Raw genomic sequence first — 14,916 nt, forward strand, 5'->3', positions numbered from 1 at the left:
TTTGTGTTTTGTTTTGATTGGTTTTGTTTAAAGATTGTGGTTTTTTTTGGTTTTTTTGTATTTTTGAATTGTCTTGATTAGCTTTTCTTGTATTTATTTTTGCACACCCTAAGCTCCGGTGGGGCCAATTAAATACTCTGCGGTAGCGGTTTGCGTTTTTAAAAAGTTTTTATTTAACTTCTAAGTTTACAGATATAGATTTAAGTTGAGGGTCACAAAGGATTCCGGACAAAGGGTTTGCGCGATCTTAGTTTTTAGCTCGACTTTTCGGTGTCGCTTCTGGATCAAGACTGACTTGAACTTTTTGATCTTTGCATCGTCGATCCCTTTCGGGAATAGTTTTTCTATAAACATTTCAATTGATTTCGCCATCCCGAGTATTGGATTTCGTCATCCAAAGAGAGAACTGTAAAATGCCTAAAGTGCAGGATCTGCAGAAAGCCGGGTGTGAGATTGTTTATGAGAAGCCGGGTGTGGGCAAACATTGTTTTTCCATTTAGGCGAGTGTCAAAGATTGGGATTGTGGCGGGAGCCATTGAGATTGTACATCTTAGAAATCAATTAGGCGGAGGCCCAAGATTGAAATTGTTTTCGTTTTGGAAAGCCAAAGATTGTTTACAACTCGTATAAGAGCTCAATAGAATTGGGTACGTTAACTTACATAGGTCTTCAGCTATGTGCTACATTCGACTTATCGTTGATCGGTATCGATATGTGGATGGGACGGGGCCGAAATAAGAACACAATATTATTTAGTTTTATATTCATATTTGTTTAACAGCTTGTCAAATATTTGGTAGATCTATGTTCTATTCACATCTAGACTCAGAATCAAACGAGAGAGAGAGAGAGAGCGCGCCATATACAAGAGTAGAAACACACCAAATTTTGCCCGACTATGCTCTCAACATTTTGGAGAGTTTGATCGCTGTTGCTTTTGTTGGCACATAATAACGTTGATAACGTTAGGGATGGCAAATGTCATGTAAAATTGTAACAGCTGGGAAGTTATTGCTACTGATATTTTCGAATATAATCATAATTATGTGTGATTGTTCTCGTTAGTAAGGAGGGAACTCACTGGCTGAGAGAGAGAGAGATTCCAGCGAGATTCCAACAGAGATTTGAGCTCATGTGTTGGACTTTCACCAAGAATAGTAACTACTACAAAGTGGCAGATTGGCAGCAGTAAGTCCTGCTCATTCTAGGCCCCAATTAATATAGCCACAACTGCTGTCCAAACTGGCTAACTTATCAGTTAACGGCGAAGGGCAGCACGTTAATGGCCTGGCATACGCTTGGGATCGACAATTACATGGCACAAAAAAAAAACCGCAAATGGATGTGGCCGGAGCATGGAACCTGGAACTTGCCACATCATGACGAGCTTACCGCCAGCAGAGCGAGGCTAATTTTGATGGCGTGATCTCGTGTCCCGCACAGAGATCCCCCTTAAACCTATCAAAGTTAATGGTACTTGAGCGGGAAAAGTTTTTGCCAGTTTTGCATTGTTTTATAATCAACTTGCACATAATTTATATGCACAAAAGTTGCTCCTTAAGAAGCTGTCTTTCCTAGCTTTCCCTTTTCCGCTCTCTTCTCTCTCTCTCTCTCAGTCTATTTATCTGACAAAAGGGAGCCGCAATGAGCAGAGGTTAACCGAGACACACCCACACACACACCCACACCACACACACACACATAAACACACACATTTAGAGCTAAAACTAATCTCAACAAATTATCTTTCTAGCATTCAGAGTTTGTCCGTTGCCTACATTCTGGGTTGGTTGCATTTTCCTTTTTATTTTTTGCCAGCGACGGAGAGCAAAGAGAAAGTTTCGAGTGTGGATGGCGGTGCGCTGCTGCTGGTGCCTGGACTGTGTGCAGAAAGTTGATGCGATTATGATTTTCAATTTCCAGCAGTCAACGCTGAGAAGCGAGAATAGACATAAAGTCCTGCTGCTCCAGGGATAGGACAAGACAGGACAGGACAGAACAGAACGGAACGGAACGGGACAGAGCAAACACAACCGCAGGGCAGAAGGAAGAACTATAGCAAATATAATAGATGGATAATGTTGAGTGAGCGGCGGAGAAGGGCGTGGATAAGGAGAAGCAACGTCTGCTTGCTGCGGCCAACAATAAATTGAGTTTTGCGAGTCCGAGTCCAAGTCTAAGTCCGAGTCAAACCGAGGCTGAAGCTGCCGAAAGGCGGCAGCTGTTCCACTCCCAAACAGTGGCGACAAATCCTCAGCACAGTTATAACATTTACCGTTGGCCAGCAAACTGCCAGCAGCAGCATTAGGAGTGGAGTGAAACTCGCAAGAGAGAGGGCTTGAGAGGGTGAAACCAACCGAACTGTGTACGTAATACGTATGAAAGCGAGAGGCATTGGCGATGCACAGTGGTCCACGGAATGACAGGATTGAAACAGCTTAATTTGCACAGTGAGTGTCGAAGCTGTTTGATTGTATTGTACTCTACTTTGGTAGCCCGTATTTCGACCTTTCTCTGGAGTAACTACAGTACATATCCTTTCAATTGAGACCAGGAATGAGTTTCTTTGTGCCATGCATTGTACTTCATATTGTGTTATATTTATTTGTATAACACTTCCGCTTTCTGGCTTTTCTGTATTCTGCTGAGGTGCTTTAAGCTGAGCTTTAAGTCCTTTCAAAACTTTGGTGCAGAAAATACACAAATAAAAAACATTTTGTTCACATATTTTATTTATACAAAAATTACACATTTTATGTATGTGTGTGTGTTCCCACACTCCGTAGATGGGTCTCCAGTCCAGGTCTGGCTCTGGCGCTGGCTCCGTATCCTCCATTTCCGCTCCGTTTCCCCAGCCAGCAGCAGGGGCCACCGTCATCTGGACCTGTCGATGCCCCATACAGAGGCAGACACTGGGAGAAATAGTCTACTAATAACTTTTCTTTAAGATAAGTAGCAAAAAATTGTACACATGTCATTTTTGTCAGTGTAGAGTGACGGTATACCAACATACTCTTTGTTCGAGCTCATCCATCCATACTTGAGCGCCTTTTCTCCAAGTGTAGCAGCAACCACAGCAGAATCGAACGATGCTTGGCCCTGATGCAGATACAGAGGCAGCTGGTCAGGTAATTACGTAAATGAAATCAGAATCGAGGTAAGCTGCATAATGCAGTCGGACGAAGAGGGGGGCAGGAAAATTGAATGACCAGTTGATCTGGGAGGAGGTGAAGGTGGGGCTGCAGCTGGGACTGTGGGTTGTGTGTGGCCCGAGGGTGTGGCTTGCCAATTGTTTTCCTGTGGGTCCACCAGGACATGTGGCCGCCGGCCAGCACTTGATGCGGCTGTGCGAGTGTAATGGAAGATGGAACGGATATTTCGGGTTCGATTGTATAATCGGTTCACAGTCATCTGTTCCAAGAGAAGTTTAGCCCCGAGGGGTCATAATTGCAATGACAATTCCAGCACAGAGAAGGGAATACGTTCATTTCTCATCTCCCAGTCATTGCTTTGGCATGAAAGCTCTTCAGTAACGTTTCGTTCTGTCATCTTGAAAAGAGTTCAAGATGAAAATAAAAAGCGGAAAAGCGGAAACGCAAAAAACGGAAACAAATTGCAAGCCACTTTCATTCCTGGTAGGACGCCGCTGGGTGCACGAGGGGAGGTCTGTATAATGCGATTGAAATGCCGATGGAAGAGGGTAAGGGTAAACCTTTTTTTGTGCAACTGTGCGAATGCGCAATGTGACGTAAAGCAGACGAAATGAAATGAATTTAATTATGAAAAATCGCATCGCCCTCGATGGAGTACTTAAAAAATACAATAAATCATTTGACATCACAACCAAGAGTGGAATTAATCAAATTTTTGCCAGAAGTTTCCACTCGAATCCACTGAATCGAAAGGCAAATAATGAAGAAATGAACAAAAGATAGAGCCGATGACAAATCTATCAAGTGTCTGCAATGATAATTTTTTGTGCTGCTTTATTTGCTGAGTCTTTCCTCCCTCCCCACCTGAGTCGCGCTCCCTTCAATCTCCGCCCAAACCAAACCCAATTTCCGCCAAAGAAATCAATGGCGTGACACGCTGGCAGGGGCGGGGTAGCCTGGCTGCCTGGGGCGGCCTTTCAATCCATAAAAAAAACGAGGGGGAACGTTGTGAGTTGCTGCGGACACCCGATACTAAGTCAGTATGGCTTTCCTCCGGCAGACGCTGCTAATATTAAACGATACGACAAAGAGTGCGTGCGAGAGAGACAGAAAATCAGTCTGAGCGTGACGTCGGGCGCTGCGTAGCCAGTGCAAATTGATTTGTTCCTTTTGGCTATACAAATTATCTGATCTGGTCCAGATTCAGCAATCTGATAGATATGGTCGTTATCTATGATTCTGCGCTTTTAGTTTTCTCGAATGTGCAATATTGTGGATGCGACAGATTTTCGTCCTTTGTGGGGGCGGAAGGGGGTGGGGCGAATTTCTGAGATAAACGTTTTATAGTGAGATCTAACAGAAGTGCGGATACCAAATTTGCTTGCTCTAGCCTCAATAGTCTCTGAGATTTGTGGATGCCCCAGATTTTCGTCATTTGCGGGGGCGGAAGGGGGTGTGGCGAAATTTGGACATGAAACGGTCAAGGTCCGATATCACAGGAGTGTGGATACCAAATTTGGTTGCTCTGGCTCTTATAGGTTCTGAGATCCTTGAACTCATATTTTGCAATTGGCAAAACCGACCATGAAACCTGTGTGTTAGAGAGAGACCGAGCGAGAAAGAATGAAATTGTTTTCTTGATTCTGGCTATAATAATTATACGATCTGATTGAGATTTTACGATCTAGAACATATAGTCATCCTCTACGATTCTGCGTTTTTGGTTTTATCGTATCTTTAAAAATGTGGATGCCACAGATTTTCGTCCTTTGTGGGGGCGGAAGTGGGCGGGGCGAAGTTTTGAAATATTTTTGTAGCAGTGACATATCACAAAAGTCTGGATCCAAAACATCGTTGCTCTCGCTCTTATAGTCTTTGAGCACTAGACGCTGAAGAGGACGGACAGACGGACGGACGGACAGACATGGCTCAAAAACCTAGAATTTATTGAAATCTGTGGATTTTCCCAACCGAGAAAGTGAAAACGTTGTGAGTTGCTGCGGACACCGCAACTCTACGGTTATACCCGATACTAAGTCAGTATGGCTCTCCTCCGGCAGACGCCGCTAATATTAAACGACACGACAAAGAGTGCGTGCGAGAAAGACAGAAAATCAGTCTGAGCGTGACGTCGGGCGCTGCGTAGCCACTGCAAATTGATTTGTTCCTATTGGCTATAAAAATGATCTGATCTGATCCAGATTCAGCAATCTGATAGATATGGTCATTATCTATGATTCTGCGTTTTTAGTTTTCTCGTATCCTCAATATTGTGGATGTAACAGATTTTCGTTCTTTGTGGTGGCGGAAGAGGTTGGGGCGAAATTTTGAGATATACGTTTTATAGTGAGATCTAACTGGAGTGCGGATACCAAATTTGGTTACTCTAGCCTTAATAGTCTCTGAGATTTGTGAATATCCCCAGATTTTAATTTTTTGCGGGGGCGGAAGGGGGTGTGGCGAAATTTTGAAACAAACTCGTCTCGGTCCGATACATTAGGAGTGTGTATACCAAATTTGGTTGCTCTAGCTTTTGTAGTCTCTGAGATCTAGGCGCTAATGTTTTACTCTAAGCAAAGCCACCTATGCTATGTGTGTGTTAGAGAGAGACAGGGCGAGAAAAAATGAAATTGTTTTCTTGATGCTGGCTATAATAATAATACGATCTTTTTCAAATTCTGTAGTCTAAAAGATATGGTCATTCTCTACGATTCTGCGTTTTTAGTTTTATACTATCTTTAAAAATGTAGATGCCACAGATTTTCGTCCTTTGTGGGGGCGGAAGTGGGCGGGGCGAAGTTAAGAAATATTTTTGTAGCAGTGACATATCACAGAAGTCTGGATCCAAAACATCGTTGCTCTAGCTTTTATAGTCTTTGAGCACTAGGCGCTAATAGGGACGGACAGACGGACAGACGGACGGACGGACAGACGGACAGACAGACATGGCTCAATCGACTCGGCTATTGATGCTGATCAAGAATATATATACTTTATGGCGTCGGAAACGATTCCTTCTGGACGTTACACACATCCACTTTTACCACAAATCTAATATACCAATACTCATTTTGAGTATCGGGTATAAAAATGGGTAATTTCCTTGCACTATGCCATTTTTCTCTCAGTGTAGAATATAAATAATATCTCAGAAATTAAAGACAACCGCTGGTTCCGTTCCTTCCCCAATTTTAGATACCCTGCCGTTCATAGCAATATCAGTGTCATCCCATGTGCCATCGCAGGAGATTGAAGAGAGTGATTTCTCCGATTGAAGCGTAATATATACGATATAGTACTAATCGAAAGGTGAGTCCTAACGAGTGCACTCATTTGGAGTTTACGCCGGAAGCCTTCCATGGCTGTATCTTTTCCATCTATCAAATAATTCCGATCCAATTTTTCAACTCCAATCTAATTATACCCGATACTCAAAATGAGTATTGGGGTATATTAGATTTGTGGTAAAAGTGGATGTGTGTAACGTCCAGAAGGAATCGTTTCCGACCCCATAAAGTATATATATTCTTGATCAGCATCAATAGCCGAGTCGATTGAGCCATGTCTGTCTGTCCGTCTGTCCGTCCGTCCGTCTGTCCGTCCGTCCGTCTGTCCGTCCCCTTCAGCGCCTAGTGCTCAAAGACTATAAGAGCTAGAGCAACGATGTTTTGGATCCAGACTTCTGTGATATGTCACTGCTACAAAAATATTTCAAAACTTCGCCATGCTCACTTCCGCCCCCACAAAGAACGAAAATCTGTGGCATCCACAATTTTAAAAACATGAGAAAACCAAAAACGTAGAATTGTAGAAAATTACCATATCTTTAAGACTGCGGAATCTGAATTGGATCGTATTATTATTATAGCCAGCATCAAGAAAACAATTTCATTTTTTCTCGCCCTGTCTCTCTCTAACACACACATAGCATAGGTGGCTTTGCTTAGAGTAAAACATTAGCGCCTAGATCTCAGAGACTACAAAAGCTAGAGCAACCAAATTTGGTATACACCCTCCTAATGTATCGGACCGAGACGAGTTTGTTTCAAAATTTCGCCACACCCCCTTCCGCCCCCGCAAAGGATGAAAATCTGGCGATATTCAAAAATCTCAGAGACTATTAAGGCTAGAGTAACCAAATTTGGTATCCGCACTCCTGTTAGATCTTACTATAAAACGTGTATCTCAAAATTTCGCCCCACCCCCTTCCGCCCACACAAAGGACGAAAATCTGTTGCATCCACAATATTGCATATTCGAGAAAACTAAAAACGCAGTATCATAGATAATGACCATATCTATCAGATTGCTGAATCTGGATCAGATCAGATCATTTTTAGGATCCAATAGGAACAAATCAATTTGCAGTGGTTACGCAGCGCCCGACGTCACGCCCAGACTGATTTTCTGTCTCTCTCGCACGCACTCTTTGTCGTGTCGTTTAATATTAGCGGCGTCTGCCGGAGGAGAGCCATACTGACTTAGTATCGGGTATAACCGTAGAGTTGCGGTGTCCGCAGCAACTCACAACGTTCCCCCTCGTTTTGTTATACCCGATACTCAAAATAAGTATTGGGGTATATTAGATTTGTGGTAAAAGTGGATGTGTGTAACGTCCAGAAGGAATCGTTTCCGACCCCATAAAGTATATATATTCTTGATCAGCATCAATAGCCGAGTCGATTGAGCCCTGTCTGTCTGTCCGTCTGTCCGTCCGTCCGTCCGTCCGTCCGTCCGTCCGTCCGTCCGTCCCCTTCAGCGCCTAGTGCTCAAAGACTATAAGAGCTAAAGCAACGATGTTTTGGATCCAGACTTCTGTGATATGTCACTGCTACAAAAATATTTCAAAACTTCGCCCCGCCCACGTCCGCCCCCACAAAAGACGAAAATCTGTGGCATCTACATTTTTAAAGATGGTATAAAACTAAAAGCGCAGAATCGCAGAAGATGACTATATCTTCTAGAGTGCAAAATCTGAGCCAGATCGTATAGTTATTATAGCCAGAATCAAGAAAACAATTTCATTCTTTCTCGCTCTGTCTCTCTCTAACACACAGGTTTCATGGTCGGTTTTGCCAATTGCAAAATATGAGTTCAAGGATCTCAGAACCTATAAGAGCCAGAGCAACCAAATTTGGTATCCACACTCCTGTGATATCGGACCTTGACCGTTTCGTGTCCAAATTTCGCCACGAAATTCTGGGGCATCCACAAATCTCAAAGACTATTAAGGCTAGAGCAACCAAATTTGGTATCCGCACTTCTGTTAGATCTCACTATAAAACGTATATCTCAAAATTTCGCCCCACCCCCTTCCGCCCCCACAAAAGACGAAAATCTGTTGCATCTACAATATTTGACATTCGAGAAAACTAAAAACGCAGAATCATAGATAATGACCACATCTATCGGATTGCTGAATCTGGGTCAGATCGGATCATTTTTGTAGCCAAAAGGAACAAATTAATTTGCAGTGGCTACGCAGACCCCGACGTCACGCTCAGACTGATTTTCTGTCTCTCTCGCACGCACTCTTTGTCGTGTCGTTCAATATTAGCGGCGTCTGCCGGAGAGAGCCATACTGACTTAGTATCGGGTATAACTGTAGAGTTGCGGTGTCCGCAGCAACTCACAACGTTCCACCTCGTTTTGAATATCGTTTCATTGGTGTTCTATATTTTCCCTTTACGGAATGCTCCTTTATTGATGTCACACGGTTACGAGTACATTAGATGGGGCCTTGGGCCGTTCATTTATAGGCCAAACTCAAAACTCGTTGCGGACATTGAAGTCCTTATAGTCCCAGCCACTGGCAGTACCTTCTGCTGTGGATCCAACAGCACCTGGAGTGGCATCAGGGGAGTTGATGTAGATGGTGCCCTGTCCTGGCTTGCCCGATTCGTAGGCCTTGCCTCCGACTCCTTGCAGCTTCCGTTGATGACCACGTTTCCAGCTGGGATTAGAGACAAAGGGATGGCAAGAGGCTAGGAAGGGACCCCCGCTGGTCGGCTTACCTGAGGCCAGGCAGACCAGAACAGAGACAATAGCAAAGGCAAGGCTTAGATGCATCATTCTCGATCTGTGTGCAGGCGAAATGTAGTCGGAACACGGCAAAGCAGATCGCTTTTAAACATTCTCAACAGCTTTGAGTCGAGACTGGAGAAATGCCCCCAAACCAGTTCGATTGACAGGTAATTCTTTGAAATGAGTTTTCCACGAAGCTCACAGCTATCGAGCTTTGATTAATTTATTTAGATCAACTTTTAGGTCGTCGCCCCAGCACCGCGGTGCACCGGTTCAACCCCGAATGTTGCAACCGACGCAGTCGTCGTTGCGCACAACGGTTCCTGGATAGCCCCGAGCCACCCAGATTGATGTACTGGCCACGAGGCTCCCACTGGCGTCTGTGGCGTCTTCCTATGTGCTGGGATCCGCCTGCCGACTGTTGCAATGTCCAGTCACCAGCCGAATCGTCGTCATCCTCATCTGATGCTTGGTGGCGGCGCCCCGGAGTGGTCTTTGGCTTGGGCTTGGCCGTCGTCTGACGTCCTTGTCCTCGGGGTGGTGTCTTATGGGTGGTGCTTGTCGTACGGCCATCGTTACAGTCTTTGCACTCACCCTTGATGGTCACTTTGCCAGCTGCAGAGTGAAAGATATTAGATGCGTCTAGTGGCCAGCCAACGGAAACTGACCTTGCCAGACACGTTTCTTTTATACCCGTCCCGATCGACAGAACGATCCGTAATATTTCTATAATAAATGCATCAAATAATCGTATATAAGACGAAGTAAATGCTTGCGAATGTAAATATATTTACTAGAACTGGAAAACGTACATAGATAGATATTTTCTAGACAAAACTTGAACTGTTAATGACTTTTGCTCATAGAGATTACGAAATCGCAATCGCAAATCAAGAAGGAAACATATGTGTTTGAAATCCAAATACTAACCCTAAAGCCAAGTCCATCAATCCAACAGAACGCAGAGATTCTATAAGATGGGTATGTGGGCTCTTTTTGATAAGAAATCGGACTAGAATCCCCACTTGGGCTTCGATGAAGACATCGCTAGGAATATTTATTTTCATCCCTATAGGCTGTGCGCTGGAAAATCCAGAATCAAATACGCAACAAAATAATAATATTATCGGCCTGAGCGACGAGCGGTGTTTTCCCAAGACCGCCTGGGTCTGGGGTTATCTGAAAGCCCACTGCACCTGAACCGAGTCGAGCGGAGTGGGGCGTATTCGATCCGACGCTAAGCTGACTATATAAGATAAGTATCAGTTGAGGCACTCGCCCAGAACCAGAACAAGTCTAGAGCAGATCCAGAAACAGAACCCAAACCAAAACCAGCATCAACATGAAGTTCTTCTCAGTTGTCACCGTCTTTCTGCTCGGTCTGCTCGCCCTAGCCAATGGTGAGTTAAACGTTTGATAAGCGTATGCCTTCAAAATTTACTATAATTTACGATTTTCCAGCTGTTCCCCTGTCGCCCGATCCCGGCAATGTGGTCATCAACGGCGACTGCAAGTACTGCAATGTCCATGGAGGAAAGTAGGGGCCTGCCGCCCTTGCCCGAATATCGACCGAAGGCCATACATAGATAAAAAACGAGGGGGAACGTTGTGAGTTGCTGCGGACACCGCAACTCTACAGTTATACCCGATACAAAGTCGGTATGGCTCTCTCCGGCAGACGCCGCTAATATTGAACGACACGACAAAGAGTGCGTGCGAGAGAGACAGAAAATCAGTCTGAGCGTGACGTCGGGGTCTGCGTAGCCACTGCAAATTGATTTGTTCCTTTTGGCTACAAAAATGATCCGATCTGACCCAGATTCAGCAATCTGATAGATATGGTCATTATCAATGATTCTGCGTTTTTAGTTTTCTCGAATGTGCAATATTGTGGATGCAACAGATTTTCGTCCTTTGTGGGGGCGGAAGGGGGTGGGGCGAAATTCTGAGATATACGTTTTATAGTGAGATCTAACAGAAGTGCGGATACCAAATTTGGTTACTCTAGCCTTAATAGTCTCTGAGATTTGTGGATGCGCCAGATTTTCGTCCTTTGCGGGGGCAGAACGGGGTGTGGCGAAATTCGGACACGAAACGGTCAAGGTCCGATATCACAGGAGTGTGGATACCAAATTTGGTTGCTCTGGCTCTTATAGGTTCTGAGATCCTTGAACTCATATTTTGCAATTGGCAAAACCGACCATGAAACCTGTGTGTTAGAGAGAGACAGAGCGAGAAAAAATGAAATTGTTTTCTTGATTCTGGCTATAATAATTATACGATCTGATTGAGATTTTACGATCTAGAACATATAGTCATCCTCTACGATTCTGCGTTTTTGGTTTTATCGTATCTTTAAAAATGTGGATGCCACAGATTTTCGCTCTTTGTGGGGGCGGAAGTGGGCGGGGCGAAGTTTTGAAATATTTTTGTAGCAGTGACATATCACAAAAGTCTGGATCCAAAACATCGTTGCTCTCGCTCTTATAGTCTTTGAGCACTAGGCGCTGAAGGGGACGGACAGACGGACGGACGGACAGACATGGCTCAAAAACCTACAATTTATTGAAATCTGTGGATTTTCCCAACCGAGAAAGTGAAAACGTTGTGAGTTGCTGCGGACACCGCAACTCTACGGTTATACCCGATACTAAGTCAGTATGGCTCTCCTCCGGCAGACGCCGCTAATATTAAACGACACGACAAAGAGTGCGTGCGAGAGAGACAGAAAATCAGTCTGAGCGTGACGTCGGGCGCTGCGTAGCCACTGCAAATAGATTTGTTCCTATTGGCTATAAAAATGATCTCATCTGATCCAGATTCAGCAATCTGATAGATATGGTCATTATCTATGATTCTGCGTTTTTAGTTTTCTTGTATCCTCAATATTGTGGATGCAACAGATTTTCGTCCTTTGTGGTGGCGGAAGAGGGTGGGGCGAAATTTTGAGATATACGTTTTATAGTAAGATCTAACTGGAGTGCGGATACAAAATTTGGTTACTCTAGCCTTAATAGTCTCTGAGATTTGTGAATATCCCCAGATTTTAGTTTTTTGCGGGGGCGGAAGGGGGTGTGGCGAAATTTTGAAACAAACTCGTCTCGGTCCGATACATTAGGAGTGTGGATACCAAATTTGGTTGCTCTAGCTTTTGTAGTCTCTGAGATCTAGGCGCTAATGTTTTACTCTAAGCAATGCCACCTATGCTATGTGTGTGTTAGAGAGAGACAGGGCGAGAAAAAATGAAATTGTTTTCTTGATGCTGGCTATAATAATAATACGAGCTTATTCAAATTCTGTAGTCTAAAAGATATGGTCATTCTCTACGATTCTGCGTTTTTGCTTTTCTCGTATCTTTAAAATTGTGGATGCCACAGATTTTCGTCCTTTGTGGGGGCGGAAGTGGGTGGGGCGAAATTTTGAAATATTTTTGTAGCAGTGTTATATCACAGAAGTCTGGATCCAAAACATCGTTGCTCTAGCTCATATAGTCTTTGAGCACTAGGCGCTAATAGGGACGGACAGACGGACAGACGGACGGACGGACAGACGGACAGACAGACGTGGCTCAATCGACTCGGCTATTGATGCTGATCAAGAATATATATACTTTATGGCGTCGGAAACGATTCCTTCTGGACGTTACACACATCCACTTTTACCACAAATCTAATATACCAATACTCATTTTGAGTATCGGGTATAAAAATGGGTAATTTCCTTGCACTATGCCATTTTTCTCTCAGTGTAGAATATAAATAATATCTCAGAAATTAAAGACAACCGCTGGTTCCGTTCCTTCCCCAATTTTAGATACCCTGCCGTTCATAGCAATATCAGTGTCATCCCATGTGCCATCGCAGGAGATTGAAGAGAGTGATTTCTCCGATTGAAGCGCAATATATACGATATAGTACTAATCGACAGGTGAGTCCTAACGAGTGCACTCATTTGGAGCTTACGCCGGAAGCCTTCCATGGCTGTATCTTTTCCATCTATCAAATAATTCCGGTCCAATTTTTCAACTCCAATCTAAATATACCCGATACTCAAAATGAGTATTGGGGTATATTAGATTTGTGGTAAAAGTGGATGTGTGTAACGTCCAGAAGGAATCGTTTCCGACCCCATAAAGTATATATATTCTTGATCAGCATCAATAGCCGAGTCGATTGAGCCATGTCTGTCTGTCCGTCTGTCCGTCCGTCCGTCTGTCCGTCCGTACGTCTGTCCGTTCCCTTCAGCGCCTAGTGCTCAAAGACTATAAAAGCAAGAGCAACGATGTTTTGGATCCAGACTTCTGTGATATGTCACTGCTACAAAAATATTTCAAAACTTCGCCATGCTCACTTCCGCCCCAACAAAGGACGAAAATCTGTGGCATCCACAACTTTAAAGACATGAGAAAACCAAAAACGTAGAATTGTAGAGAATGACCATACCTTTAAGACAGCGGAATCTGAATTGGATCGTATTATTATTATAGCCAGCATCAAGAAAACAATTTCATTTTTTCTCGCCCTGTCTCTCTCTAACACACACGTAGCATAGGCGGCTTTGCTTAGAGTAAAACATTAGCGCCTAGATCTCAGAGACTACAAAAGCTAGAGCAAACAAATTTGGTATCCACACTCCTAATATATCGGACCGAGACGAGTTTGTTTCAAAATTTCGCCACACCCCCTTCAGCCCCCGCAAAGGATGAAAATCTGGGGATATTCAAAAATCTCAGAGACTATTAAGGCTAGAGTAACCAAATTTGGTATCTGCACTCCTGTTAGATCTTACTATAAAACGTGTATCTCAAAATTTCGCCCCACCCCCTTCCGCCCACACAAAGGACGAAAATCTGTTGCATCCACAATATTGCATATTCGAGAAAACTAAAAACGCAGTATCATAGATAATGACCATATCTATCAGATTGCTGTATCTGGATCAGACCAGATCATTTTTAGGATCCAATAGGAACAAATCAATTTGCAGTGGCTACGCAGCGCCCGACGTCACGCTCAGACTGATTTTCTGTCTCTCTCGCACGCACTCTTTGTCGTGTCGTTTAATATTAGCGGCGTCTGCCGGAGGAGAGCCATACTGACTTAGTATCGGGTATAACCGTAGAGTTGCGGTGTCCGCAGCAACTCACAACGTTCCCCCTCGTTTTGTTATACCCGATACTCAAAATGAGTATTGGGGGATATTAGATTTGTGGTAAAAGTGGATGTGTGTAACGTCCAGAAGGAATCGTTTCCGACCCCATAAAGTATATATATTCTTGATCAGCATCAATAGCCGAGTCGATTGAGCCCTGTCTGTCTGTCCGTCTGTCCGTCCGTCCGTCCGTCCGTCCGTCCGTCCGTCCCCTTCAGCGCCTAGTGCTCAAAGACTATAAGAGCTAGAGCAACGATGTTTTGGATCCAGACTTCTGTGATATGTCACTGCTACAAAAATATTTCAAAACTTCGCCCCGCCCACTTCCGCCCCCACAAAGGACGAAAATCTGTGGCATCTACATTTTTAAAGATAGTATAAAACTAAAAACGCGGAATCGTAGAAGATGACTATATGTTTTAGAATGTAAGATCTCAACCAGATCGTATAATTATTATAGCCAGAATCAAGAAAACAATTTCATTCTTTCTCGCTCTGTCTCTCTCTAACACACAGGTTTCATGGTCGGTCTTTCCAATTGCAAAATATGAGTTCAAGGATCTCAGAACCTATAAGAGCCAGAGCAACC

At 43.9% G+C, this 14,916-nt stretch overlaps 1 protein-coding gene and 1 pseudogene across 1 annotated transcript; one reads left to right on the forward strand and one right to left on the reverse strand.

Annotated features, from left to right (window-relative positions):
* Positions 1–9,357: 9,357 nt before the first annotated feature.
* On the reverse strand, positions 9,358–10,221 carry LOC117193047 (annotated as a pseudogene).
* A 197-nt stretch (positions 10,222–10,418) lies between these two features.
* On the forward strand, positions 10,419–10,770 carry LOC117193403 (immune-induced peptide 2-like). The gene is made up of 2 exons (XM_033398155.1): positions 10,419–10,576; positions 10,638–10,770. The coding sequence occupies exons 1-2, from the start codon at positions 10,519–10,521 to the stop codon at positions 10,715–10,717; spliced, it is 138 nt and encodes a 45-aa protein (XP_033254046.1). The 5' UTR covers positions 10,419–10,518; the 3' UTR covers positions 10,718–10,770.
* Positions 10,771–14,916: the final 4,146 nt, after the last annotated feature.

Source organism: Drosophila miranda (genome assembly GCF_003369915.1).
Source record: "Drosophila miranda strain MSH22 chromosome Y unlocalized genomic scaffold, D.miranda_PacBio2.1 Contig_Y2_pilon, whole genome shotgun sequence".
Lineage (NCBI taxonomy): Eukaryota > Metazoa > Arthropoda > Insecta > Diptera > Drosophilidae > Drosophila > Drosophila miranda.